This window comes from Thamnophis sirtalis, unplaced genomic scaffold, assembly GCF_051295495.1.
Source record: "Thamnophis sirtalis isolate CommonGarterSnake01/CBP01778 unplaced genomic scaffold, rThaSir2_p1.2 scaffold_9, whole genome shotgun sequence".
Lineage (NCBI taxonomy): Eukaryota > Metazoa > Chordata > Lepidosauria > Squamata > Natricidae > Thamnophis > Thamnophis sirtalis.
This window is the reverse complement of record NW_028261389.1, coordinates 41,072,353-41,099,632: the sequence shown is the minus strand read 5'-3', so window position 1 is coordinate 41,099,632 and position 27,280 is coordinate 41,072,353. Positions and strand designations below refer to the sequence as shown.

The 27,280-nt window shown below is 34.6% G+C and overlaps 1 protein-coding gene across 1 annotated transcript in view; it reads left to right on the top strand.

Moving 5' to 3' along the window:
- Positions 1–27,280, top strand: part of TMTC2 (transmembrane O-mannosyltransferase targeting cadherins 2) — a 221,772-nt gene that overhangs the window by 88,040 nt on the left and 106,452 nt on the right. The window contains exon 2 of the mRNA XM_087723389.1: positions 19,768–20,338. Within this exon, the coding sequence (XP_087579515.1) occupies positions 19,768–20,338 (571 nt within the window). The remainder of the gene's footprint in view (positions 1–19,767; positions 20,339–27,280) is intronic.

The following is a 27,280-nucleotide window of genomic DNA, read 5'->3' as shown; positions in this document are numbered from 1 at the left end:
AAGATTAATTAAGTCTATCTAGACTAAGTAAGACTCCAGAATATGTCAGATTGGAATCAATTTGCCACCTCAGAGTTAAGGAAAACATATGTAGCAGGTGAGGTCAACCAGAGATTCATCCCAAAGGATTTGTTTCAGCCAAATCTGAGATGGTGAATCAGTCTCAGGTGGGTCCTGAAAGAAATACAGCAAAGCTCTATCCCAGGGGTGTCAAACTTGCATCGTCACGGCATCATCACGTGATGTATGAGGACTCCCCCCCCTTTGTTAAACTGGGTGTGAGCAGCATGTGATTCATGAGCTGTGAATTTGACAGCCTTGCTCTAGCCCAACAAGGACATTTGAAATTAATCATATTGCCAAAGTAACGCTTTCAAAAACTTAGATTGAACAACTTCTAAAGTAGGGGCAATCTTATAACACAAAGTTATGCACCATATCACAGCAAGCCCAGAACTTTTTTTATACAGTTATATTGCTACAAGTATGCAATAATTGCCTTAATAGCATATTTTAAGATTGCATTTAAGAACATTTTGAGCTCTAAGAGAGAGCTTACTCAATTAGCTATTCCAGCAGGTGGAAGGATTAGAAGTGTGTGCCTTGATACTTGAAGTCCTTAACCTAATCAATTGGTCTTCCGTTAGTTTTCTATGTAACAGGGGACCTAAAGCACTTTAGGGAAAGTGCTTTCCCTAATTTTAGAGAACATTAAAAACTTGATTTTTAAATGAATGATTCAAGAAATTTCATAGAACAGAAGGATGCTAGTTGCCTCTAATCTGCATTGTTATATTTTGCTGTAACAGAATTATCAACTTCAGAAGGCAATGATCAATGGATATTGTGGCTAATTCCCTCTCATGGAGAACGGAATCAAAGGGTGCTCTTAAATCAACAGAAGCTGCATTGGGAGGGCAAGAATATTTTTCAGCTAAAAATACAACATTGCACATACTGGTAACAAAACATATTTCATATTATTCTGACTACTGTATTACATTATCTGCAAGAGTAGGTTTCATAATAAGTATCTTATTGTAGAATGAAAGGGGCTTAAGGATTGTATAACTTTAAAACAGAAAGGGAAACATCATATTTAAACAGGGACAATTAGGAAAGTTAATCATAATTAATGGTAACTGTATCTTGCTCAGGCTCCTATAGGCAATTTACATAAATTTTCATTAAGGTAGGTGATACATTTTCTTCAGGATCCATTAGACAATCCTGAGATAGCTGAGCTTGAAAAATGCTATTGTGAACTATTAGTTGTCAGGTAATAACCTAAAATATAGTTTGGGGAGAAAAATACGCAAGAGATGTTAGTTTCCTTCAAAGAAGAAGACAAAGAAGAAGGCAAATGCCTCTGTGATAGAGGTTAATTGTTCTAGTGTTTGATCCTGAGCTCATGGGTAAATCTGAGCCATATAACAGGGGTACATGCACATGCCTTGAGGGATTGTAAAGATATTTTGGTTAATAACAGCTGATTTGAATTCTTGGTGTAAAAATAGATCTTTAAAACCTCTTTCAGAAAAAAATGGGAAAAAGTTAATTTTCACCCCATGAAATGACACCCTCCCATGAAATGACACATTATACTGGTCTATTGCTATGTGCCACCTTGTCAAGATGTGATTTATTAAGCATCACTGCTAAATATAAACTTGAAAGAAACTATAGCAATTGGATCTTATTAGGAACCTTGTTTTTCTGAGATTGTAATGCTTTATTAATTTTTATGGGTCCATGGCATAATTGTGGTTTGGGCAAATATAGATTAACACTGGTTCCAGCCATGAAATAGTCATATGAGACCAAGTAGTGGCTTCAAAATTGTGAATAATTAATTTCAAGATTCTCCTTTCAGATTCAAATCTTGGTGAGATGGGAGCCAAACAATCTCAGGTCAGACCAAAATATTGTGTAAAGGTGGAAACAGATTTTTCCAATCCTATGTATAGTACTGGGAAGAAATGACTAAAAGTCAATTAGCTCTAAAGGAGGACAAGGCCTAAAATTTAAACCTCTGAGACTGATAAATATAGAATTTATCATCTTGCATGCAAAAACAAAAAATTATCCCAATTTGTAAAGGTTGTTGCCCATAAAATGTTTTTTCCCTAGTTAATGTTGTAAGATTAAGTCAGAGATGGGGATTTCCTAGCACTTCACCAGAATTTTTCTTCTACCCTTGTTTCTACTAGTTCAGACCAAGACTCTCAGAATTACTAGATTTTAGTGCATAGCATCTGGAGAAGGTCTCAACCCCATTATCCAATACTGTCCAGCCTTAACAAGCAGGTTTGGAATAGAATCAACCTTTTCAGGCCAGTCTTATTCCTATGTGTGCTTACACTGGGTCCATGCTTGCTGTTGCTCAGTACATCTTAATAATTTAGATTTTATTTTCCTTTTTTCCCTCTGCCTCATCCCCTTACTCTATGTGCATGCATATTTCATAGATTTAATAGCAAATCAGTTTACACTGGTAAGGGAAGTAACCATCCTCTGATTGAACCAGACTGATAAAGAGTCTTATGTGTCAAGCCTGTTCAGTTTATTCTCAACATATTGTTTCTCCAAGGTTGTTTTCTTCAGTTTCTCCAAATAAATGATATACATGTTTCCATTTCTCCAAGAGCTTGAAATGCAGTTTCCCTCATAGCAACAAACTCATGACATACCCATCTAAGAGGCAACAATTCAAAATTACCTAGTGGGTTTCCATGGTGAAAGTGGACTTGAAGCTAAATCCTAGTACCAACTCTAACCACTGTTCCACTTGGGCTCTCAATAGATAATAAAGGGAACTAAAAGTACTGACAAGGGATTTTTAAAGAGGGAATGCTCCTGGATCAATCAACATTTACATGTTGTGAGATAATGATGATTTTGGAATAGAGGGGAAGTGATTTGAAAATATTTCTGGACAGCTTGTTAATATGAACAATAAAGTAACTAGCATGGGCATTTATTGGTGTCCGTAGAAGGATACATGTTAAACCTCTACTCTATGAGCTTCATTGGTTCCCAATTTGCTTCTGTATGCAATGGGGTACTGTGTCTAACGTTTAAAGCCCTACATGGTATGGCAGCAAGTAATATGAGGGATCACCTCTCTGATTACTTCAGCCCATCCTATCAGGTCAAGCAGGAGACACATATTGTGGATCCCATCCACTAAGGAGTTCCACCTGACAGGAACCAGGAGACAAGTCTTTTCTGGTCTGGTGCTTACCTTCTAGATTCTAGAACATCATCAGTAAGGTCAAATTAGTCCCAACTTTTATGGCCTTTCAGAAAGTCCTCAAAATCAGGCCTGGGGCTCTCTGAAACCAAAGCCTATGTATTGGTTGCACCATGTATAAGATCATAAGGAACCCTCTCGCAGTTTTTGTTTTATTTATATTGATTAAATTGATTTTTACACTCAGTTTTAATGTTTGGTTTTGTTGTAGGCCACCTAGAGTCGAACAGATGAACAGATGAGATGAACAGCCATGTAAATTTGATTAAATAATTAATTAAATAAATAATAAGTTGAAGCTATATGATCTGAGAAGCCTAGCAAATTTGTCAAATGTGACTGTACAAACAGAGAACTATATGTATAAACAGATGGATGGATATTGTGGTGGATTTAGAGATGGTCATACCTTTTTTTGGTGATGGACAATTTCACCCATCATTTTATATGCAACCTATAACAGATCGTCCCTCAAAATATGGGATTTATATCCCCTGCAGTAAGTAGTGCTTTAACATGAATAGGAGCAAACCTGCAATTTCCATATTGAGAAGTAAAATGAATAATTTTTACTTTTGATTTATATTTAACCAAATGTTAATATGTATAAAGGCCAATTTGAAATCCCCAATCTTTTTAAATTTGACCATATTAACTATTTGCCTTATTGAGACAAAGAGCAAGCTATATATAAGATGAAAAGTATTAAATTGTCATCCTTTCCAGGCAAGAGAGAAACATTAAAGGATAAGAATTTAATCTCACTGCAATTCATACAGATCAGACTTAGAATGAAAAGTAAATATGACAAATGAATCTCTTTTAAAAGGGAGGACCTCTGCACATCATATGCAACTGGTATCTCTTTTTTCAAATGTATTTGATAGGACATTCTGTTTATTAAAATTACCTTACTAGTGCAATAAAAAGCCCCCTTTATGATTCTGTCCAGATAGAAGTAATTCAGATAATTTTAGCTTTGGATATAGTTCTTTTCTTTTCAGTGCCAGGAACTGAGTGCTGAGAATTGCTTCAAAGATTCTATAATCCCATGCTGTTCTATTTTTAGTTGCTCTTTTAATGTCATATGGAAACCATACTTCAGTTGCCTCTTTTAATGTCATGTATGGAAACCATACTATTCCATAATTATAGGCTAAATGGAACTGCCCTGCCCCTCTTTTTTGTGAAGATTTTTTTATGACTTCTGTCACAGAAACTATCCACACTTTATTGCTTCAGTGAATATTTCTGTTTTTCTCTCTTTATTCAAATGTTTATTCAAATGTTCTTGTTAAACATTCAATGTTGCTGCTTGATACAAAAGCTGGTGATTAGAGCTTGCTCTTTCAGTTATAGTTTGTAAATATGAAGAATAGGGTAAATGTTAGGTTATGAAGTATTGGATAGGATGAATTATATTTTTTCTTGGTTCAGTGGTTGATGAAAAGCATATTGGGCATCATATGGCCTTCCATGTAATCATTTTTAATGTATATGAGTACCACTCATGTACATCACTCAAATAAAAGGAATGTTTCCATTTCCAATATATAGTTTAGTGTGCACAGTAATAAATAACCTGGCCAAACAATGTTTATAGTACTTATATACCATTTCTATTTTATATAAATCTCTAAAACTTCTGAATACTTTATATTTAGGTACTTTATAATTGCATGAATATATTGTTAAAATACTTTAGTAGTCACTAGTTGACACTGGATTATTCCTTCTTCTTTCATTTATGAAAAATATACTGTTACATCATATGGAAAGGAATTAAAGACCTTATGTGTGATAATTCATGTTACATACATGTAGTTTCTCAACTGAAATTGGAGAGCAAATAGGTTTTGCTTATCTAATTTATTCCTACAGCTACCATGGAAATTCATGATGTGAATTAATCACTTATACGTATAGATTTTACTGTGAAATCTTACATTTGAATTAATATAGCATGATTAAATTCAGTATAATTGTTTTTTGTTGCGAGAATGAAAGTGTAGATCAGCAAATTGGTCAAATTTGAATGCTACAATAGAATCTGTAAGAAATGAATTCACTGTTGTTGGAGCTCATTGTGTAGAGAAGAAATCTGAGACAGCAATCCATTCAAAAAGATAATTGGTTTGCCTGTTTTTTAATTTAAGTACTCACATTTAAGTCAATATTATCTTTGGTAGGAAAAAATGTAAGCTTAAAGCTACTTTAATATTTGATATGTGTACTTGTTCCTCCAGTTTCAGTAGCAATATAGAGTCAACACTGGAATGCATATGTCAAGCAGAAGCTTCCAGGAAGATGTCCTTTCTTTCCTTTCTCTTGTCTAAATCAGCCCTATTAATTTTATAAGTTTTTGCTTCTTGTCATCTCTCTTTGCAATTTTAAGATGAAAATCTATAACTAAGCGTTGAGAGAAACAGTCAGTACCTTAATCTTCCGTGCTTTTTTATGATATTTGGATGGTTTTACAACTTGAAACAAAGACAGTAACTGCTACTGTGTGTGGAATATATGGGCTTTTAATATTGCACTAGGGAATAGAGGTAAGTAGTTTACCAGTAGCTTTGAGTTTTACTAGAATTGTAATAGGGATTCACATTTCATCCACATGATCCTTAGAAAAGCTAAACCTGTTGGAAAATAGTTTTTCATTCCTACTTAGCTTCCAAGTTAATACCAAAGAGAAGGTGGTAACTTATAACTCTGACTACCATTATGCTGATAGGACTTTTCAGTAGGTAAAATCTTGAAAGTAGAATTTTATTATTTTAAAATTACTGATTTAATTAGATGGTTTGAGAAAGATATTAATACTGTTATTAATGTTGGGAAAGAACAACAATTGGCACTGAAACTCTCTCAAATGAAAACAAAATTTCCATAGTTACATTATTGTTGTTGGAAAATGGTCCACGGGCAACATAGTAAAAGCTGCTAGTTAGGTGAGCTGTTTCAATATACCTTCTCCTTAGGTAGTTTATTGTTCTCCATTTTACTTGGAAGCAAGCCACTCTGAGATGAACACATTTCTATCTAGACACGTTCATGCAGGAATGAGGATTTGACTCCAACCGAAGGAGGTTTTTCCTGTTAAATATAAGATTGAAACTTTTGCTACCTAATTTACACTCAATTATATGTCTTTGGGATTTAAGATTCACTTTCTTTGTGTATGTTTTCGGTATTCTTTCTGTCTTCCGGTTTACATGGGAAATAAGAGCATAAAGCTTGTATCATATTTCCTGGAATGCACAGGTATTTATTTTAAATATATTTATATTAATAGCTATTAATAAATTAAAAGCTAATGAATGCAGAATAAATAAACTCAAAATGGATATACTAGCTAAGAATTTATCAAAATGGCCGACAGTTACTTCCAGATTGAAGAGGCAAGGGGTGTATGTGTGTGTGTGTGTGTAGAACCAGAACACATACACTGTGTAGGGCCTTCTGTACTATTGCACCTTGTGGTAGTACATAATAAAAAAGAAGAGGTGATAAATCTGTTGTGTAATGCTATACCTGGTGATAAAATGTTTCAATCCAAAATAGTGTTTGTTTATTACAAAATCTTATTACAGATTGTCTTCTTATAGTGACCAATCATTCAGCGACTATCAGTGAAGTTACAACAGTGCTGAATGTGCCCAGTCCTTGTGGCCATTGCAGCATCTCTATGATCACATGATTGCAATTTGGTTGTTTGGCAATCAGTATGCAATTATGATGGTTGTAGCATCCCATCTCACGTGATTGTCATTGTGACCTTCATATCTGGCTTCTGACAAGAAAAATCAATGGGGAAGCCTTTCAATATTAAGTCAAGAAAGAACCCTTTAACATGACCTGTCTTAGTTTAATTTAAAAAGTGCTTTGCTAAAGTTGTATGATACATAGGGATATGTTTTTAGATGAAACTTGTGAAATGTAGAAATTGGAGAATAACAGTTTTAGGAACCTATATTCTGTTATTAATGTTAAAATTATAATAAAAATTTAACAAATATTTTGATTTTCTTTTTTTATGCAGTTTTGCAATAGAATCTGATTCAACAAAAATAATGGTCATCTATAGATTACATAAGATTTAAATACATTCATTTTACCCTTAAAACTATTATCTTTATTATATTATTATTTTTCTTGCTGTGTTGCATTAAAACAATGATTTTCATAAATTGGAAAGGCTAATTTTACTGAACAGTTGAGGCTTAAAAATATAAAAAGATTTAAGATATTTGAATATGAATTTGAATATAACCTTCTATGGTCATTGTGCAACATTTTCTGGGTTATAAGCAGTTAATCAACCGTACTGTATATGCTTAGAGCATCCTTTGGTCATTCTAGCAATCTAGCAAATTTCCACCTCTCCAAAGTACATTGAGAATGCTGTTTCAATCTTGCTATAGTAGTTGTAATCCCAATTTATATGCAGGAACAGAGTAGGGGAAAGCAGATGTTGCATACCTGAATCTTAGAAAATACTGCAGCTTCTGAAGAAAAATAGATTTTTGAACAATTCCTTAAAGGCACATTTTATGCTAATTAGACTAGTCTTGAAGTGTAACAGATATTACTTCTTCAGTTATAATATTCATGGGAAAACTACAACATTGATTTTGAAACTACTTTGTCATATTCTAGACATAAATGGGAAAAAGGTGCAGTTGGATGCACCTTTTATTATGCTCCCAGAGAACATGATAGTTTTTCTCATTTTACAGATGGGAATATAAAGCATTGCTAATACTGAAAATAATTTGTGCTCTTACCATACTTTAATATTTATTCTTTATATTTCTCTCTAAACTCACATATATTTAGAGACAAACAAAAAAGGCTTCCCATAAATCTCTAGATTTGTGATATTTAGATCAGAGGACTATACATGTTTTTGCAGTTGATTTCATTCTGAACAATTTGAAAATGTTCTATTCACTTTACAGTAGCAGACTGGGTAGGTTTGAACTATATTTTTCATGACTACTAATTTAGATTCCAATTAATCTGAGTGAGTTCCAGACAAATCATCTTAAAGATTGATGAGACAGAGACCACATTTCTCAGTTGTTTAAACAGAATTGCAGTTGATAATACATATGAAGGTAGAAAACTAAAGCTATTTTATATTTATTTGGTGAGTTTCTTTAATTAGGATTACTATTAATGTAGTCTTTGCTATTTAATGAAACATATAGTGTAAGAATTATTGTCATTAATTCGACATATTTTACTAACCTAGTTTTGGAACTGTGTGATGGAAAGTCTTTGTGATTTTTGCTACATACCTCAACTTACGACCGTTTGTTGAATGATGGTTTGATGTTCCACTAGCATTGGGAAAAATGACTTGACAGTATGACACATTTTCAAAGTTATGACCACTGCACTATCCCCACGATCATGTGATCGCAATTCCGGTGCTTGGCACCCACCTCACATCTTGCAGTCTTGTGATTGTTATTTGTGACCTTCCCAGTCAGCTTCTGATATGCAAAAGTCAAATGAGGAAACCAATTTACTTAAGAACCCTGATAAAAATGGTTGTAAAATCGGGTCTGCTCATATGATAGCTTGTTTTATGATTGTGCTGATTTATGATGGAAATTCCAGCCCCAATTGAGAGCTACCTGTACCTATGAACATTTTATCAGAGCCGAGGTGGCGCAGTGGTTAAATGCAGCACTGCAGGCTACTTCAGCTGACTGCAGTTCTGCAGTTCGGCTGTTCAAATCTCACCGGCTCAGGGTTAACTCAGCCTTCCATCCTTCCGAGGTGGGTAAAATGAGGACCCGGATTGTTGTTGGGGGCAATACGCTGACTCTGTAAACCGCTTAGAGAGGGCTGAAAGCCCTATGAAGCGGTATATAAGTCTAACTGCTATTGCTATTGCTATTATCATTCTTGTTCTCTGTCCAGATGACTTAGCTATCCTTTCTAGTCTTTCAAAGTATACTTTCATGTTGATCAATTTATTTTAATAACTTCACTTGTATCATTGTTCATTTGTTATGTTTGTTGTTCACAGACATGTACATGAATCCATACTTCACCATTTCCTATGTATATCTTTCCTTTTGTAATGTATTTTCACTAATGATGTGTTCTGGGCTGTTTGTCTTATTGTTTCAATCCTTAGGCTTGCTACACAGGTAATGTTAATGATGACATTATCAGTTAAAGATGGCAGTTGAGAACTGAAATTCCTACTATTAAGCAATGCAGTTATGAAGTGCAATGTTATATGATTTAATGGCTTATCAATAGAAATTCTGGCATTTCTGATTGCTTTTGTTAAATGAATCATCAAGGTTTGCACCATTTGCAATCTCCTGCCAGTTTCTCCGTTGACTTTGCTTGTAGGAAGCCATCAAAGAAAGTCCCAAAGCCGATCACATGACTCTGGGATGTTGTGATGGCTGGAATTTTGAGGATCAATCATAAGTACCACTTGGTCAGTGCCTTCATATGTTTGAATGATTGCTGAAATAGTCATCATTAACCTGTATATTATTTGACTCCATGGATATCAAATAATATATATTAAAAAAACATAACAGGCTGTTAAGTACCACATTTAATTTGGACAAGGATAGTGCAAGTTCTAATATCAGTATTAACATTTTTCTTCTAAAAGGACTAAGTTTGCTGAACTACTGCATTGCATCTCCACTCAAAAGCTGAAAATCCTGTTTGGATTTCTGCTTCCTCTCATCTCTGGGGTGTGGCTGAAAAAGCTTCCTCCTAAAGGATTTTAGCTTCTGCCTGCTTGAGTTTCAAATCCTTCAGCAGGCAGTTGTTTCAGAGTGAAACAGCTACCTGCCAAGGGATTTCTGCTCTCACAATCCTCCTGGCAGGTGGCAGCAATAGCTTGTAAACTTCCCTGCCAGCTTCCTTACTGATTTTCTAGAGAAGTTGGCAGAAAAGGTTTGCAAATGGCAATCACATTATTGTAGGATGCTTGGCAACCAGTTGTAATTGCAGACTGGTTAGTTCAACATTTATAGGGGTAATTCAACATTTTCCAATGGTCAGGTGTGCTTTATAGGCTGTAAAGCACCCTTTCCGAAGCTATTTTTAATTCAATCTGTGGTGGAATGAATAGTCATAAATGGAGGATTATGTTATTGTATTTCTAGGAATTCTTCTTGGAACTTAAAATTAAAACTGTATAATTATTTTTTCATGTGTAGGAGGCTTTTTCTTTTCCATATTTTATAGTATATAAATATATAGGATTAAGGTTTTTTTTCTTCTGTCAAAGCACCTGGTCTGCCCAAATATGGGAGGGAGCTTATTGTTTCCCCTTCTCCTTGTAAGCCCCACTCCAGGAGCTATCCAGGCAGTCGCTTACATGATAAACCATTTTATGTTTACATTTTTGCTGATAAAGAAATGAAGGGAGACTAGAATAGATCTATTTCAAGCTATTTAGCACTCATCAGCTAGCCATACCTTTGTTGGGATTCGAACTTGGGCTGCTTACATATTAGGCAGTTGCCTTAACCTCTAAGCCACAAGTTCTCCTCCCTTTATCAGCTGAGCCAGGGAAGTGATTAAATGGTTTTTTTTTTAGCTGATGAGAGCTGAATAGCTTGAAATACTAGTCTTCCTTCATTTCTTTATCAGCAAAAATGTAACACAATATACAGGATTGCAGATTTGAAAAATGATGTAACATATGATGGCATAGTATCTGGTTATTTGAGGGGCTGCCTGTGTCCCATGATAATTGCCCAGCCAATTTGATCATGCAGGATTGGCACACTCCAGGTTTCCTAGATTAAACATTGTCATCTATCATGACCTCAGAAGTGTACCTTCTATAGATCAGCATCTACCCTCTGGAATAAGATTTTGTGCAAGATTCAGATGCCTTCACTCTGGTTCGTCAGAAGAGCCATGAAGATCTGGTTCTTCACCTAGTTCTTTGGCGAGGAAGATTGAGATCCCTCACTTTGTTCTTTCTGGTCTGTGACAGTTGCCATCTTTTATTGATTTTGTTGCAATTACTTATTACTTTTTTGATGGTTGTGAGCTGCCCAAGTCATTGGGAGTCAAGCAGCATGCAAATTTAAGAAATTATTATTACTAATCGTGTCTGTTGATCAATAACTACAGGGCTCTATTTGCATATTTCTTTTTGACATATATTACAAACCTGTTTGTTATCTTGACAGCATCAAATATACATCCATATGAATTAAGAGTTAACTGAACTAATAAGAACAGAGAGAGTTTAATGCCTTAGGCCTGATGTTTTTTATACTGGGTCACTTCATTATGACAAAATATTAGCAGAGTGGACAGGAAAACAGAATAACAGAATTGGAAGGGACCTTGAAGGTCTTCTAGTCCAGCAGTCCCCCACTTTTCCAGTTCTGTAGGCCAGCAGTGATGACGGCTGGATGGGGAGGGTGGATAGTTTTGCACATATATATATATATATGCTGCTTGCACAAATATAACTTCATGTGTTTTCCTGCCACTGGTTGCCTGCACCAGGCTGCAGACCAGTGGTTGGGGACCCCTGTTCTCGTCCAGCCCCTTGCTCAAGCAGGAAACCCTATACTGTTTTAGACAAATTGTTGTCCAATCTCTTATTAAAACCTCCAGTGTTGGAGCACCCACAACATCTTAAGTCAAGTTGTTCCACTGATTCATGGAACATTAAAAGTGCTACCATTTTTTTTTTCATAATAAAGTTTGAATGCTAAAGCAACTTGGACAGTCTTCTGAGAATAGAAATGCTGTTTCATTTTATCATTATATACATGATTATCTTATGATCTATGTTCAGTAAAAGAATGAAGTCATATATAGAGAGTGTTGTGGCCCAGCAGGATCCGGTTGAGCTGCTGATGGACTCGGATAGGGAGTAACCATATGAGTTTGCCCTGGACAATGTGGAGGACCCTGGGCAGGGTTCAGACTCAGAGCAGGGACCAAAGAGGCTGGTTGGCACTAGGAGGTGCCTGAGGCATGGAGCAGTGTGGAGGAGGATCAAAGGCAGTTTGTCCCAGTTTGAGAAGGGCTGAGAAACGGAAGCAGCAACTCTGTAGGCAGACTCACAGAAGATGATTAAGCACAGGCGGTTGTTGATTAGCCTCTCCCAAGAGAGATTATAGGTGAGGCGTTGGGAGGGGACATTTGCAGGAAACAACTGTTCAAATTAGTAGTTAAGAAAATCTATCTGTGTATTCTAGTCGTGTCTGTTCGTTTGGACTATCTGCAATGCTTCGTTTGAACTATCTGGGTTGCTACAGAGCTACTCTTATTGAACGTGAGTTGGCTCAGCCCTCAGCCAAAGGATTTGTTATCTCAGTAATTGAATAGTGGCAAACAGCCAAGCCTGTGTTCTGGTCCCCTCCCCACAGGGGGGGGGGGGGTCAGAACAGAGAGAACGCTAAATTATATTGTATATAGTATTGTGTAAACACATGTGTATGTGTGTATATATATATTTATTTTCATGAAGGTAAACACCAAGAGTACGTAGAATACATAGATACTAGTGCAGTATTCCATATGAACGTATACATAATTTTATATATTTTTATTAAATCTATTAAATAAGGAAATAAATGAACACAACTAATAAGTAAGAAAAAAGAAATCTAAGCTAAGAGTTCAAGAAAAGAAAAAAGGTGAAGAAAAATGGAAAACAAAGACAAGGATGTAAAGATGTGGCTTCCAATATTCTTCATAGGAATTATAAATACAAATGCAGTTATATTTTAATTCTCAGTCTAAAGTTACACTATGATCCTTTCTTTCTATAATCTATACTGTCTAATCATCAAAATCATAAATCACGAGTTCATTTTTTCTCAATTTTTCCCCAAAACTCCATTAGAGGCTTCCAGTAACCAATAGATAATGAACTGAACTTTTTAAAAATACTTTTTAACAATATATTTTGATATCTAATTGAAGTGATTATTGTCATCTATTATCTCTAGACAGCCAGCTCTATAGGTAGGTACACTTTGTGAAATCATTTCTATTTTTTTCCTGGCAGTAGTCTTAGAAATGATGGCTATGAAACCTAGGCAGAGGACAAGTGTCAATCTGAATAAATGGTATAGTTCCCTTTGATGTGATCCTCTTTTGTAATACCCACGATATTGTTGAAGCCTTGGTGGATTTTATCTTCCCACTATTAAAGTGAGTTGAGGTAACCTGTGCAAGAGGAGCCTCATGTGGATGGAACAATTTTTCCCTATAGAGTTGTCTGTTTTCTAGTAGGAAAAATTATGGGAAAAGAACTCAATATATTTCTGAATTTCTAGGCTTTCCAATAAATTTGGAATACTCTTGCAGGATACATGATATCAAGATTAGTTTAATAAGATTATCAAAAGGAGAGACATTCACAAACAACAGTTCCAAGCTCAGTTTCAATCTCAGTTGTAACTGAATATTTTTATGAATTTTATTTCTCCTATTGTTTAGCATCTTGTACTTTTCTATTATATTGACTGATCATTGAATAAATGGGGTTTTTTTTTGCAGAGGAGACAATAAGGAAGTCATTTGCTATCATTTTCTTTTCTTTTAAAATGATAGCAAATGACTTCCTTATTGTCTCCTCTGCAAAAAGAAAACCATTCATTCAATGATCAGTCAATATAATAGAAAACCCAACCAGAACAGTTTAGTTAAATATAAAAAAGGGATAACTGACTTCCCACAACCCTATATAATCCATTAGCGATATGAGTATGAGTTTATGATCAAGGCACACTTTCCTCCTGGAATATGTAAAATGAAGAGTGATTAAAAGTTGAAAGGTAGACTTTCCTTCAGAGCGAGCAAATGCTGTCTTTGCCTAATAAAAAAAATAAAAAATGCAAGTCTTGCTTGGAACTTTGACAAATGACTTTCTTTATGACACTTTGTCTTTCAGAGAGAGAGAGCAGAGATTAGAATCTTTTATTAAACAGCCCATAGATAATTTCTTTTATTATATCCATTAATGACGCTGGATTAATAACCAGAATGGCTATGAAAGATAATTTTTTTGTTAGAGAACCTACTGATAACACGAACCTGGTGCTGGTTTGTCCCTTCTGTCAAAAATGTTTTTGAGAAAACATTAACTACCTGAAATATTATGCAGAAATGCATCTAGCCCTTGTCAAGATGTTAATAAAATTACTTTTAACATTGTTTTCTATCTGGACAAAAAAAAAGGACTGTTAAGTGCTAAAAAATGACATTGTTTAGTTTGTTAATACGTTTTTATTTCAGAAAAGTGAGAATATTAATTATACATGAAAGTAATAATGTGCAAATGTACCTAGTAATACTATCACTGAGATAGCAGTATTGAAGTTTGATTTTATCTTTTTCAGTGATAATTGCTCTGAAAAACAGATTGTCTGACCTTCAGAAACTCTAAAAGATAAATAAGTCAATATTTTAGATATGAAGTTGGAATATGTTTAGAATTGCAACTTTATTTTCTCTTTTATGCTTTATTTTTTAAAGTCTCAAATAAGCATTTAATAAAAAATATTTTTCAGCTTTCATTTACCATATTTGCTGAAGAAAATAAGATTTACAAGGAACAAAATTAATACATCAGTGACTCCCTTTGTAGATTCAGCTTAATACAGGTAGTCCTCAACTTACCACAGTTTGTTTAGTGACCATTTGAAGTTACAATTGCATTGAAAAAAGTGACTTATGACAATTTTACCCATTTATATCCATTGCAGATCCCTGTGATCACATAATCACAATTTGGACATTTAGCAACTGGCATGTATTTATGAGGGTTGCAGTGTCCCAGGGCCATATGATCACCTTTTGTGACCTTCTGACAAGCAAAGTGAATGGGAAAGCCAGTCACAATCTTATTACCAACTTAACAAGTGCAATGATTCACCTAAAAATCATGGCAAGAAAGGTCGTAAATTGGGGCAAAATTAACTTACAAATGTCTCATTTAGCAACAATTTTTTGGCTCAATTGTGGTTGTAAATTGAAGACTGTACTGCTAACACATTCCAATAAGAAACTGCTGATTATAAGCAACCAAACTCACACTTGCTTTTATTTCAGTAACTTACCGTGAGGGTCAATTTGATGCAGTAGTTATATAGTACCAGACTGGAAAACCAGTAGATCATGCCTTTTAGTTCCACTGTAGGCATGAAACCAGCATGGTGACTTTGGACCAGTGACACTCTCTCCCATGGAGGCATATGGAAATGGGAAAGTATGTGATGGTAGAGGAAGAGAGATTGGAAATAGCCATAGTGCAGTCATTTGATAGAGCTGACATTTTGTGATACCACCATTTGACACCTGCTGCATCTGGTCATCTGCAAGATAGGAGATGAAAAGAGACAAGACCGGAAGTACCTCAGTGAGACAGACAGAAAAAACCATGGGCTCTGAAGAGCCTCACATAAATTCTGTCTGACAAACTGATGCTGATTGATCTTCAGATCAGAACTTTCCTACAGGGAAAGTGAAGAAGGAACTGTGTCTCATTAGACCCAGAGGAATAGAACAGGTTCCTCATAGGTCGGAGATTAGCTCTCTGAATCGGCATCGAGGGGAGGCAGCATGGCTGCTATCAAGTTGTCGGCTTCTGGACTAAGCATTCTGAGCAGGAGCGGTGTAGGAATGGAATGTGAAACCTGGTAAGAAGATCTAATTAACCAACTGACATAAATCAGAATCTGGAGAAGGCAAAGAACCTTGTGAGTAGAAATAAATAATATTGATGGATAGATTGGGATTTTTGATGTAAAAAAAAGAAAGAAGGGGGAAAAATTGTGTTTTGAATCATTAAGCCCAAAGGGAACTGCTTGTTTTAAACAACTTGGAGACAGAAATGAGGAAATAGAGAATTGACTAACCCATTGCAATACAAACTTTGAATTTGGATTTGAAAAGATTTTGTCTTTAAAAGAGATTAATTGACAATTGGGAATTCTACAAAGGGAAAGAAGAAGGAGGGGAGAAATGAAACTTAAAAACATACCAAGGAGACTTGCTTTGTTCGTGTTTGTTCTAATTTACATACCTTAAGCAACTCTAATCAATGAGAGGTAGAAAGTAACAAGGAAAAAAAATAAAGAAAAAGCACTATTTTCTCCACTCATAATCCTATTTTGTCTGGATTTAAAACTTTGTTTAAAAACATCAAGCTATATTACTGGGAATCATTGAGTTGAAAGAACACAGAGCCATTTGCCTGAGGGAAGAACAAAGACCAAGAAAGTGAAGTGATTAAGATGGCTCCCCCTTCTCTTCCTCTCTTATTTTAGTTGAGTCAGAATATAAGTTTAGATCAGAATTGCAAAATAAGAAGAAACCTTGGAAAACTTGGAACTTAAATTATAATTAACTGTATAACTAACTGCAATCTTGGAACTGGACATTATGAAAAGGTGGGAATTTGAAGAATTATGTGAAATTAGAAAAAATATGCGTAAATCATTAAAACTAAGTTTAAATAGAATTTTGAAGTTAGAATCTGAGGAGAGGCAGGAAATGAGGGAAGAAGAGGGGGGGGGGGTGATGAAATGATAGAAACAGTGGAAAATAAAAAGCAGACAAAATATTTCACTGGGTTTGACAGTGGTATAGGGAAAATTGAAAAGGGGGAAATGTCCCAACAAAGAAAAGGACAGAAATAGAAAATTGGGACAAAAGACTTACTAGAAAAAAATCAGATATTTAGAAACTGTTATGTGGAGAATATAAAGTTGAGGTACGTGATTCACTTTTTTACATGACAGCTAAATTGAATTGCTAACTGGTTGAATATGATAATGGAAAGATAATTAAATAAAGGTTAAAATATATAAAATATGGATACATATAGAAATCTTAAGAAGATGAACAAAAGTGAAGTATGTAGTGCTTGTTACTTTACATAGCAGACCAATGGAATTGTAATGAACATTGAACAGCAAGAATTGTTATGTAAAAAAACAGTTTAGTATTTGATATAAAAGACTTATTAGGAAGAAATATATTTAGAAATTGTTATGTGGAGAATATAAAGTAGAGGTATGTGAATTATTATTTTACATGATAATTAAACTGAATTGCCAATTGATTGAATATGATAATAGAAAGATAATTAAATATAGGTTAAAATACATAAAATATGGATACTCTAGAATTCTTAAGAAGATGAACAAAGTGACATGTGTATTGCTTGTTATTTTACATAGCAGACGAATGGAATTGTAATGAACATGGAACAGCAAGGATTGTGATTTAAAGAGCATTAAATGTAAGCTAAGTTAAGATATGGAAAAATGGAAGGGGAACATGAAACATACTTATAATGGAAAATTATTAAGATTATAAAGACAGAACTAAAAAGTTTGGGGCATGTAGTGATGTATAACTGTACAATGTTATGATGAGAATAGTTGGGAATTGTAAACAGGTCCACATTCCAGCCAAAAATAAGTTGGGGATGGTGGTGGTTTAAAAATATAATTGCTATATATGTATACTTTTTTTTCTTTCAAAAAAAGGAGGAGGATATATGTTAAAATTAAATATGTTTATTGAAATGTTTATTATAATTATAATGAAATTATAAATATCATCAACATAAAATGGAGCTTGTCCAGAGGCTGAAATATACCAAGTAAATGAGATGAAGAGTGTAGAAGAGAGGGAAGAGGTAAGTGAAGAAGAGAGGGTTAGGAGAGAGGGCGGGGGGAAGAGGGGGAGAGAAAGAAGGAGTGGAAAGGGGAGAGAGGAGAAGGAGAGAAGAAGGGGAAGTAGAGAAGAGAAGGAGATAGAGGGAAGAAAGGTAGGGAGGAGGAGGAGAGAGGGAGAAGAAAGTGATGGCTAAGGGTACAAATATGGTGTATGGAGAGCAGAAGAGCCAATAATCGTTCTTGGGAGTTGATGGTAAGACAAATTGATGTTAATATTTAATAATATAAAATAATATTGATTAGGTAACAGTACACATGTGGTTATTTGTTATGAAAATGAAAAAATAAAAAACTTTTTATAAAAAAAAAGAAAGGAGATGAAAAGATAGATTCTTGCTGTAGATAATCTCAGAGGAAATCTGATTCACCTCCTCTTTAAGAACTCTAAAAGAAGCAGGCTAGGACTTTTCCTAAAACAGGATGGTACATCAACTCGATCACTTGAACACTTCAACTGATGCCAATGTATGTGTGCTTACATGCCAAATGTTATATTATAATGTGTTACATGTAATTCACGGTATTGGTTTTTACTTAAAAAATTCTAATGGGGTTGGGATCTGGGAAAGTGTGAGAGTACATATCCCAAGTAAAATCAACATGCCCAACAAATATAAATCAAAAGTGCTGCTGCAAATCCCCTCCCCCACCTGGACATTTTGTCAGAGGGGCTTAGAAATAGGCACTATTTGTAGAGAACAATCCTTCATATTATGGCTGTCATGACTTTTTGGAATACATCAAGACCTATCTGTACAGAAGGCTTTTAATGATTTCTTTTATTGAGTGAACTATCCATGCCATGAATATTGTATTATGAAATATGAATATTGTATTATGATGCATTACTGTATCATCATTCAGTATTTGTGTATAGTATTTTATCACATTTTGACTAAAGCATGTACCTCTTAAGGCTCAGAGAAAATGAAGAAATGTAAATATGCTTATAAATAAATAAATTTGAAGTTCACAGGATTCCTAATCCTGCTTTTAAAAGTATAGTGTGTATGTGCGAAATATTTATCAATTTACAGTAAGAACATGTTTCTTTCATCCTCAATTAGATGGTCAAAACTTAAAAATAAGTAGAATTTATCGTTCAATTTAACTTGAAATGATTTAGTATGCTTTTCTATGAATTGAGAGAAAAGTCCAGTGGAATGTTTCCAGTTATGGAAATCATTCCATCAGCAACTTGAAGATTTCTGACCCTCTGGAGCAACTGTTTTCATTGTATAGAAAGTTTCAAAGAGAAGAATAGGAGGTAATCTGTTGACTAAAATATGTGGATACCAAAGGCAAATTATGTATGTACTTCATGTGGAACCAAAGTATAGACCTTCAAATCTATTAACTTTTAGCTACCTTTCCTACTCATATTAAATAGCTGTCTCTTTTTTTTAAGACATTTATCTGTAAATTTCAGTCACATTTTTTCCAGTTAATTATATTTTTTTTACATCATAACTATAATTTATCAATGATTGCTTCTGGATTAGGCTCAGATGAATGAATTGTTTTAAGTTAATGTATTCTATATTTCCAAGGTCTGAAAAGCCAATTGATGAGGACATTTATTAAATTGAAAAGTTAGTAGAAGCAGCACTTCTATCACTACTTGGGTGGAGTTTAAAAAGGAGGAAGTAGTACTACGCTTGATAGTGTACCTTTTGATGCTAATTTCATGTCAGACTGGAAATAAATTTGTTGATTTCAGTTATATTATTTAGCAATCCTGTTTATTGTTGTCATGTAGTTTTGATTATTTTTGTATTTGTTTTGTTTTTTTAGCCGAGCAATCAAGACAAATCAAGATCTTCTTCCTGAAACACCTTGGACGCAGTTATTCTATAATGACTTTTGGGGTACTCTTCTGACCCACAGCGGGAGTCATAAATCCTACAGACCTCTCTGCACACTCTCTTTTCGCATTAACTATGCTATTGGTGGAATGGATCCTTGGAGTTACCATCTTGTAAATGTCCTTCTACATGCAGCAGTCACGGGTCTTTTCACGAATTTTTCTCGAGTGCTGTTTGGTGATGGACACTGGACCTTATTAGCTGGTTTGCTGTTTGCTTCTCATCCCATTCACACTGAAGCAGTGGCAGGGATTGTGGGAAGAGCTGATATTGGAGCTTGCCTTTTCTTTCTGCTCTCCCTAGTCTGTTACATTAAGCACTGCTGTACAAGAAACTACTCGGAAGGAACCTGGGGCTGGATCTTGGGTGCCGGTCTGTGTGCCACTTGCAGCATGTTATGGAAGGAGCAAGGAATTACCGTGCTGGCGGTGTCAGCGGTTTATGATGTATTTGTATTTCATAGGCTAAAAATGCACCAAATTGTTCCTGCTGTATATAAGGTGAGTGGGATTGTGTTTTGCAGTTATAGATTATAACAGCACACAAATACACAGATTTTATCAAAAACAGAAATGAATTATGTAATGATTCAATCTCCTTGGTTTTTCCCCTCAACAACAGCAAGCACTGTACTTTTCACTCTGAAAGGATTCAGTTACTTTCACTATAAACAAAGACCATGGTCTCATTAATAACCATGTTGTTTTATTTGTAATTGCCTTGGGCAAATGTTATTGTTGCTTCTACTAAGAATTTTGTGTGTTTGGAAAGGTGGGGAATATTCTTTATCTCTCTCTCTCTCTCTCTCTCTCTCTCTCTCTCTCTCTCTCTCTCTCTCTCTCTCTCTCTCTCTCTCTCTCTCTCTCTCTCTCTCTCCCCCTCCCTCCCTCCCTCCCTCCTTCCTTCCTTCCTTCCTTCCTTCCTTCCTTCAGGTTTATATTCAGCAAAATCATAATTGACTTATGGCAGCTTAGAATAATATATAACACAAGAAAGTTTGTATTTGGTAATACAGATAGGTATGACTTTAGTAAATAACGTGATTGTACAAAGTATTTGAAACCACTGCTTTGCCAACCGAGCATGGGACTTTGATTTGGAAATAGCTGTCTTTGAATTCTTAAAGCAAATAAGACAGTTTGCAAGACTTTTGTGACTGATTTGATAGCTGTCCCTGACTGTATTTGCATGTGAAGTAGCCAAATGAGCTTTACAAAAAAAGTGACTGTTGTAATGAGTAAAAAAAATACTTTGTATACATTTCTACAGTTTGTGAGGCACCTCTTTCGATCATCTTCCACAGCCCTAGCAAATCCTGATCTTTATGCAATTTATGGCTCTGGACTTTCATTTTAATTTGCTTTTTTTATCACCATCCCCCTGAAGGGTTATTTGAGGTTGTGGGTTGATGAGCTACTAGTTTAATCCAAAGTAAATCAAGCTCCTTTCCCCAAGACATTAAATCAAATTGCAAAATAAACCTAATAGTTTGTCCAGATTGCTACTTTTTTAAAAAATGTGAACTTATTGTTGTGTATACATAGATTGATTCGTAGAATGCTTTCTTTGTATAGAGTCATTTTATATAACTATTTTCCAAGGCACGCAGAGCTATCCCAATAATGTGAAACACAATTTCATCAAGTGAATAGATTTTAAAGAGAGTTGTAATTATAGAAGCCATGCATATTCATATGCCTAATTCTGCCACTGCATTTCCCAGCCTGAGAATGGGGGTGTTAATCAACTTTGCAGATTACAGTATTGTGTCCAATTAGTACTACAGAGCTTATTTATGTCTCCCTGCATTATGTTTGTCTCCATATTGCCCTGGCTTTTGCATATGAGGCAAAGGGTATGACAATATTTTGATTTCAAATGCATCGAAATTACTTCTTCATTGGCTGTTTTATTAACAGCACTGTTAAATGCTTAGCTTTTACATTTTCTGATTACCAGCCACTGTTTTAGGAATCAGGTCATTCCAATGTACAATATATAGACAAAATGACTGCTAAATACCTTCCAATGTTTTAAAGCAGTAGTTTTCAATCTGTGATTCCTGGATCCCTGGGGGTGCGTGCAATGTCACAGGAGGTCCACGAAGGCTTGAAGAAATGTTATGATTTAAATCTTGAGTCCTGGGGTTCGTGACCATGGTCCATGGTCATAAAATGTATTTAAAGGGGGTCTCTAGTAAAGAAAAGATTGAGAATTGCTGCTTTAAAGAATGGTCATTTTTAAAAAATAATGAAAGTTTTATTTAAAGTATATAAGCTTTTTCTGAAGAATCATACAATGGGATGGAAGGGGCCACAAGATCATCTAATTGAACCCTCTAAAGTATGAAAACCAATTTTTCATAAGGGCTGTCTTATCTGTTCCAGAGGTGGAGAATCACAAATAGTCTCTTCCACAGTTGTATAGATCTATCAAGAAGATTTTAAAAAAGAATTATATTTAACTGAAATTTAGGGAATAACTTATATTATCTATTTCTGCTTCCAGCTTCTCTGGAAAGTATTTTTTGATCATGTTCCCTGTGGTTTCCCCTTATATATCTGAGCATGGCTGTTTCAAACTAAACATTGTAAACTCTTTTAATCTATTATTTAATCTATTATCTTATAGGGAATATCCTGAAGTCTCTGAATCATGTTTATTGTTATTTTCTGAACATTCTTCAAGCTGTCAATATCTTTCTGTAAATGAGATGCCTAGAATCATATGCAGTATTCAAAAGCGTGTCTCACCAATGCCAGGTAGTGAAGACGGATAACTTCATGCTTCTTTCATACACTTTCTAATGCAGTTCAGTATGGTGTTGGTCTTTCATGTTCAGATTGCTATCAATGACCACATCCAAATCCTTCTCTGCGTTTCCAAATCATGATTTCCCCATTGTGTACACGTGTCCTATATTTCTTTCCTTCTTAAATGTAATATTTTATATATCTCGCTAGTAAAAGACATCCTGTTCTTTTCAGCCCAGTCAACCAATTTCTCCAGATCAGTCTAAAATCTGCTGTCATACTGCATCTCTCAACTTTCTGTTAAACTTAAATTTGATAAGTTGCTCATCCCTACCATCATCCAAGTCATTAAAAAAATTGTTGAAAAATATTGGCCCCAGAGCCGAAGCTAAAACCCAAACCTTCTGAAACCCCCACTAAATTACAGTTTTCTAATTCTATATTAGAGAATTAATTCCGACTCTTTGTACTTAGTTGTCTGATACATTTGGCTATAGTGTCACCTAAACCACTCTTTAACAAATTAGTTGTAAGTTGGAGACTACCTATATTATATTGAATATATTACTATTACAGATGAAAATATAAATGATTTGGATCTCTAATAATAAAAGTCAAGTAGAATGAAAATAGGAAACATAAGATTAAATGCAAAGTAGACCACAGTCATCATAATAGGTCCATCAGCCAACCTTAGAACTGACAAGAGTTGTAAGGAAGGAATATATTTAAATGGTGGATAGCTTCATTTTGATCAACCATAAGAAGGAACCAGCAATCAAATGTGCAAAGGACTAGCACTTAGTAGGGTACCAAAGAAGACTTTGGAAATGTATTCCTGTGGAATTCATCAGATAATGGTTTCATCTCTGACACTCAGGAGAACTGAGTATTGGTACTTTTAAATTAGGTTTGAAGAGGATTCCTAGGAATACCATGGAGAGCTGAGGTAACAAACAACTGGATCATAGAACAAGTCAAACCAGAATTCTTCCTCAAGGCACAAACAGTAAGGCTTTTTTGGACACCTCATGGGAATACCTAGTTCTGTTGGGCGAGCTCTATGCTTGGAGAAATTGTAAGAAACAGAAAAAGAGGACAAACAATAGCATGGCAGATAATTCAGTTACAGACTTGATTGTATATTTAATCATTGCCAAATATCTAATTATCTGTATTGCAATATGGTAATGGACAGACATATATCATTTAGGGTTTTATAGTATGGATATTTTTATTAAAAATTAAGGAAAGTTATTTTTATTTTAGGGAAACTGTAAGAGAACTAATGCTTCAAGAAAGTCATATGAACCAAAATAATATTTGTACTGCATGGAGTTCTCTTTTTTGCTGCTTGATCAAAAATGTGCATTCTTTCAAGATCTGAGAGTTAAGCCAATTGAGTCACCCTTAAGTAATGACATAAACTTCAGTTATTAAGAAATCTGGTATATCTTAATTATTATCATTTTAAATCTTAAAATTCAGGTCTATGATTTGTTCCACTGGCAGTTATTTTATTTTATTTTTAGAAAATAATGCTAAATTGAGAATTTGAAATCCACGTTAATTGCAGTACCTTATTGAAAAAAAACCCTTCAATCTTTTATGTCCTCTCTAAGGTTATCTGTGTAAACTATTTTTCAAAACAGGAGCATTATAATAAGAATGAAGACATCCTTGTATATAAAAGCCCTTCACTGAATATGATAGTACGTTTCAGTAAATTATCTTTTTAAACAATAGTTCCAGGAATATTTGGACTTTATTTGGACTCACAAGTGTTACAATACACTTGTGAGCTTGTAAGGATCCTTTTACAGCAGTTAGGACAATATTGTCTATTTATAATTTGAAAACAATTGGTCCCAAGCAAAAAAGGGGGAGAAAAATCCTAACAACCTGGTATGTAGTAAATAATTGTTAGATTTAGAATGTTGCCTGACGCCTTGCCAATTCTTTTATTTCCACATAAGTGTTCTGAGACAAATGTGCCTTTAAAAGTGCACTAAACTGTTAAACATGGCCTTTGTGTATGCTGTGGATTTTTATACTTTGAAGAGCAGAATAAAAGGTTAGAAGCACAACTGATTATTCGCTTGCAGAATAGATGTATTCAAGATTGTTCAACCGAGATTTAATTTCTCTAGCATTTATATCTCATTATAAACGTGTGAAAGTCTGAACAAATATTTGTATTTGTTTCTGTCCTGCAGTTTCCTGTGTCCTAGAAAACAACAGGTGCTATTAAAACAACAACAAAAACATGCTAACTGCAGTTCCTAGTAAACAAGCCCAATAGCTAGAGAAGATAATTTTGAGATTTCTCAATGCCTTATTGCACTATAATTTGAATAGCATCATTAAGCCAAAACTTATAAAAAAAATAGCAACAAAAGAAGCAAAGGAGAATAATACAATTTCAGGCAATGGTTTTGTGATAGTTTAATGATTTTCAATGAATAAATAAAGAACTCCAAAATAATATGCTTCCTCTGTCTGCTTTGTCTTCTATTACTGCATTATTTAAAAAGTCTAGCAGACTTAAAAATTTTACATACACCCTTATAATCTTATCAGGGGATATAGTGAACCTCTGAAGCAGATTTTGAAGTTGTGCTTTTCCTTTCCTTTGGAATACACACATACATACATACATACATACATACATACATACATAAAAATAAAAGGAAATGTCATAAGTGTAAACTTTAAGTGAATTGATATTCTTGTTATCCAGTATTTGTGACCTTTTTTTAAAAGTCACTGCTTTATTTTTGGATCATCTTTTTGTCTTTGCTTTTAATGATCATATTTTGATCTATGTTTTATTGCAATTATATTTAAAGAAGTCATCTCTTGTTGAAAAGAGTGGTACAATGAAGAAAGAATAAAGGGTTTAAAAAACTAAAATGAACAAAATTTCTTATGACTTATAAATCTGTGCCTCATTATTTTAAAAACATTTCAGAATATACTCTCCTATACAGTAATGAGGAATCAGAATCTGATGTAACTCCAATGAAATTAGAGTTAAATGGAAATTATTAAATGGAAATTATTTAAAAAGTTCCAGCTTTAAAATAATCAGTACAGCACAGGGTTTACTGCTGTAAAAGACCCAAAACTTAAGTAACAGGAAAAAATGTGAACACATTGAAAGTCTTCCAGATTTTTTATTATTTTCATTTCTCTTTGAAGCTAAAGATGAGATTATAGGTTTTTCTCAGGAATTTGTACAGATGGTTCTTGCCTATTGCTGAATTCAAGAATAGGATATCTTACTCAGGGACATTTAGATTTAAGGGGATTGTTAGATGTATTCCTTTTCTCAGAAAACTTTTTCTTAACATGTTAGATACTGAAATAAAATGTTTTAGGAAAAAATGTTATGTTAGGATACTTCAGTAGTACAAAAAATAAATTTTAATATTGAGACATTTAAAGCAGTGGTGGTTTCCTACCAGTTCGAACCGGTTCAGCCGAACTGTAGTGGCTTGGCGGCCTGGGTTGCTGGAACCAGCAGCGACCCAGGCCTGCCATGCTCCTGAACTGGTTTACCGGGGGGGGGGGCACTATAGGCACCGCCGTCTTGTTTTTCACTTCTGCACATGCGCTGAACAATTTTTATTGCACTGCGCATGCACACACAGTGTGCCCATGAGCAAACCTGCAGTAGTGCCTGCCAGAACCCATCCCTAATTTAAAGATATAATTTAAAATATTTATTTGGGCCATAGACATTTGTTTGTGCATCAATACAGCAGTATTGATTACTACAATGCTATATTAAAACTATGATTCCTAGTTTCAGAAAAAAATTGTTACTTTATCCAATGCTAAATATGAAAATGTCCTTTTTTGTTTTGGTATGCTAGGAAATCAATACTATATGAAGAATGTAAAATTGCAACATCGTACTGGAAAAGACTGGTAAATGGGAAAAAGCTGATTATAGAATATGCATGTAGAAATATATTATTTATATAATGGTCTGTCTTACCATGTACTGTTTGTTCACTAAACTACTTTTATTAAGATGGAAGCATGATGAGTGTATTTACATCATTCTTCTGCAAAAATTCTAGACATCCACAAGACAGCATGAATGTTTTTACTGTGAGAAAGTATTGTATGTTACAAGACCAAAACAGCTAATGAGAAGCAGTACCTCCTAGTGTACATTCCCTCCCAAAAAATTTAATGTGAAGAATTATCATGAGCCGTGGTGAACACAGTGGTTAGAATGCAGTATTGCAAGTTAGCACACTGCTCACTGCCAGGAATTCGATTCTGACCGGCTCAAGGTTGATTCAGCTTTCCATCTTTCCGAGGCTGATAAAATAAGGACATGAGGATTGTTGGGGGGCAATATGCTGATTTTGTAAACTGCTTAGAGAAAGAGAAGGTTGTAAAGCACTGTGAAGCTATATATTAGACTAATTTCTATTGCTACCAAATGGGCTGATTCATATATGAAAAGATACTCCTATAGGTACTTTGGTGAAAACCTGTGTAAACTTTATGGATCAAAAGTACTACTTTGAAATTCATCCTATATCTAGTAGTAGCCAATGTAGTGCCTGAAATATTAATATACTCATGAAGGTCACACCCACCTCAGAGGTGATATTCAGCAGGTTCTGACCAGTTCTGGAGAACCAGTAGTGGAAAATTTGAGCAGTTTGG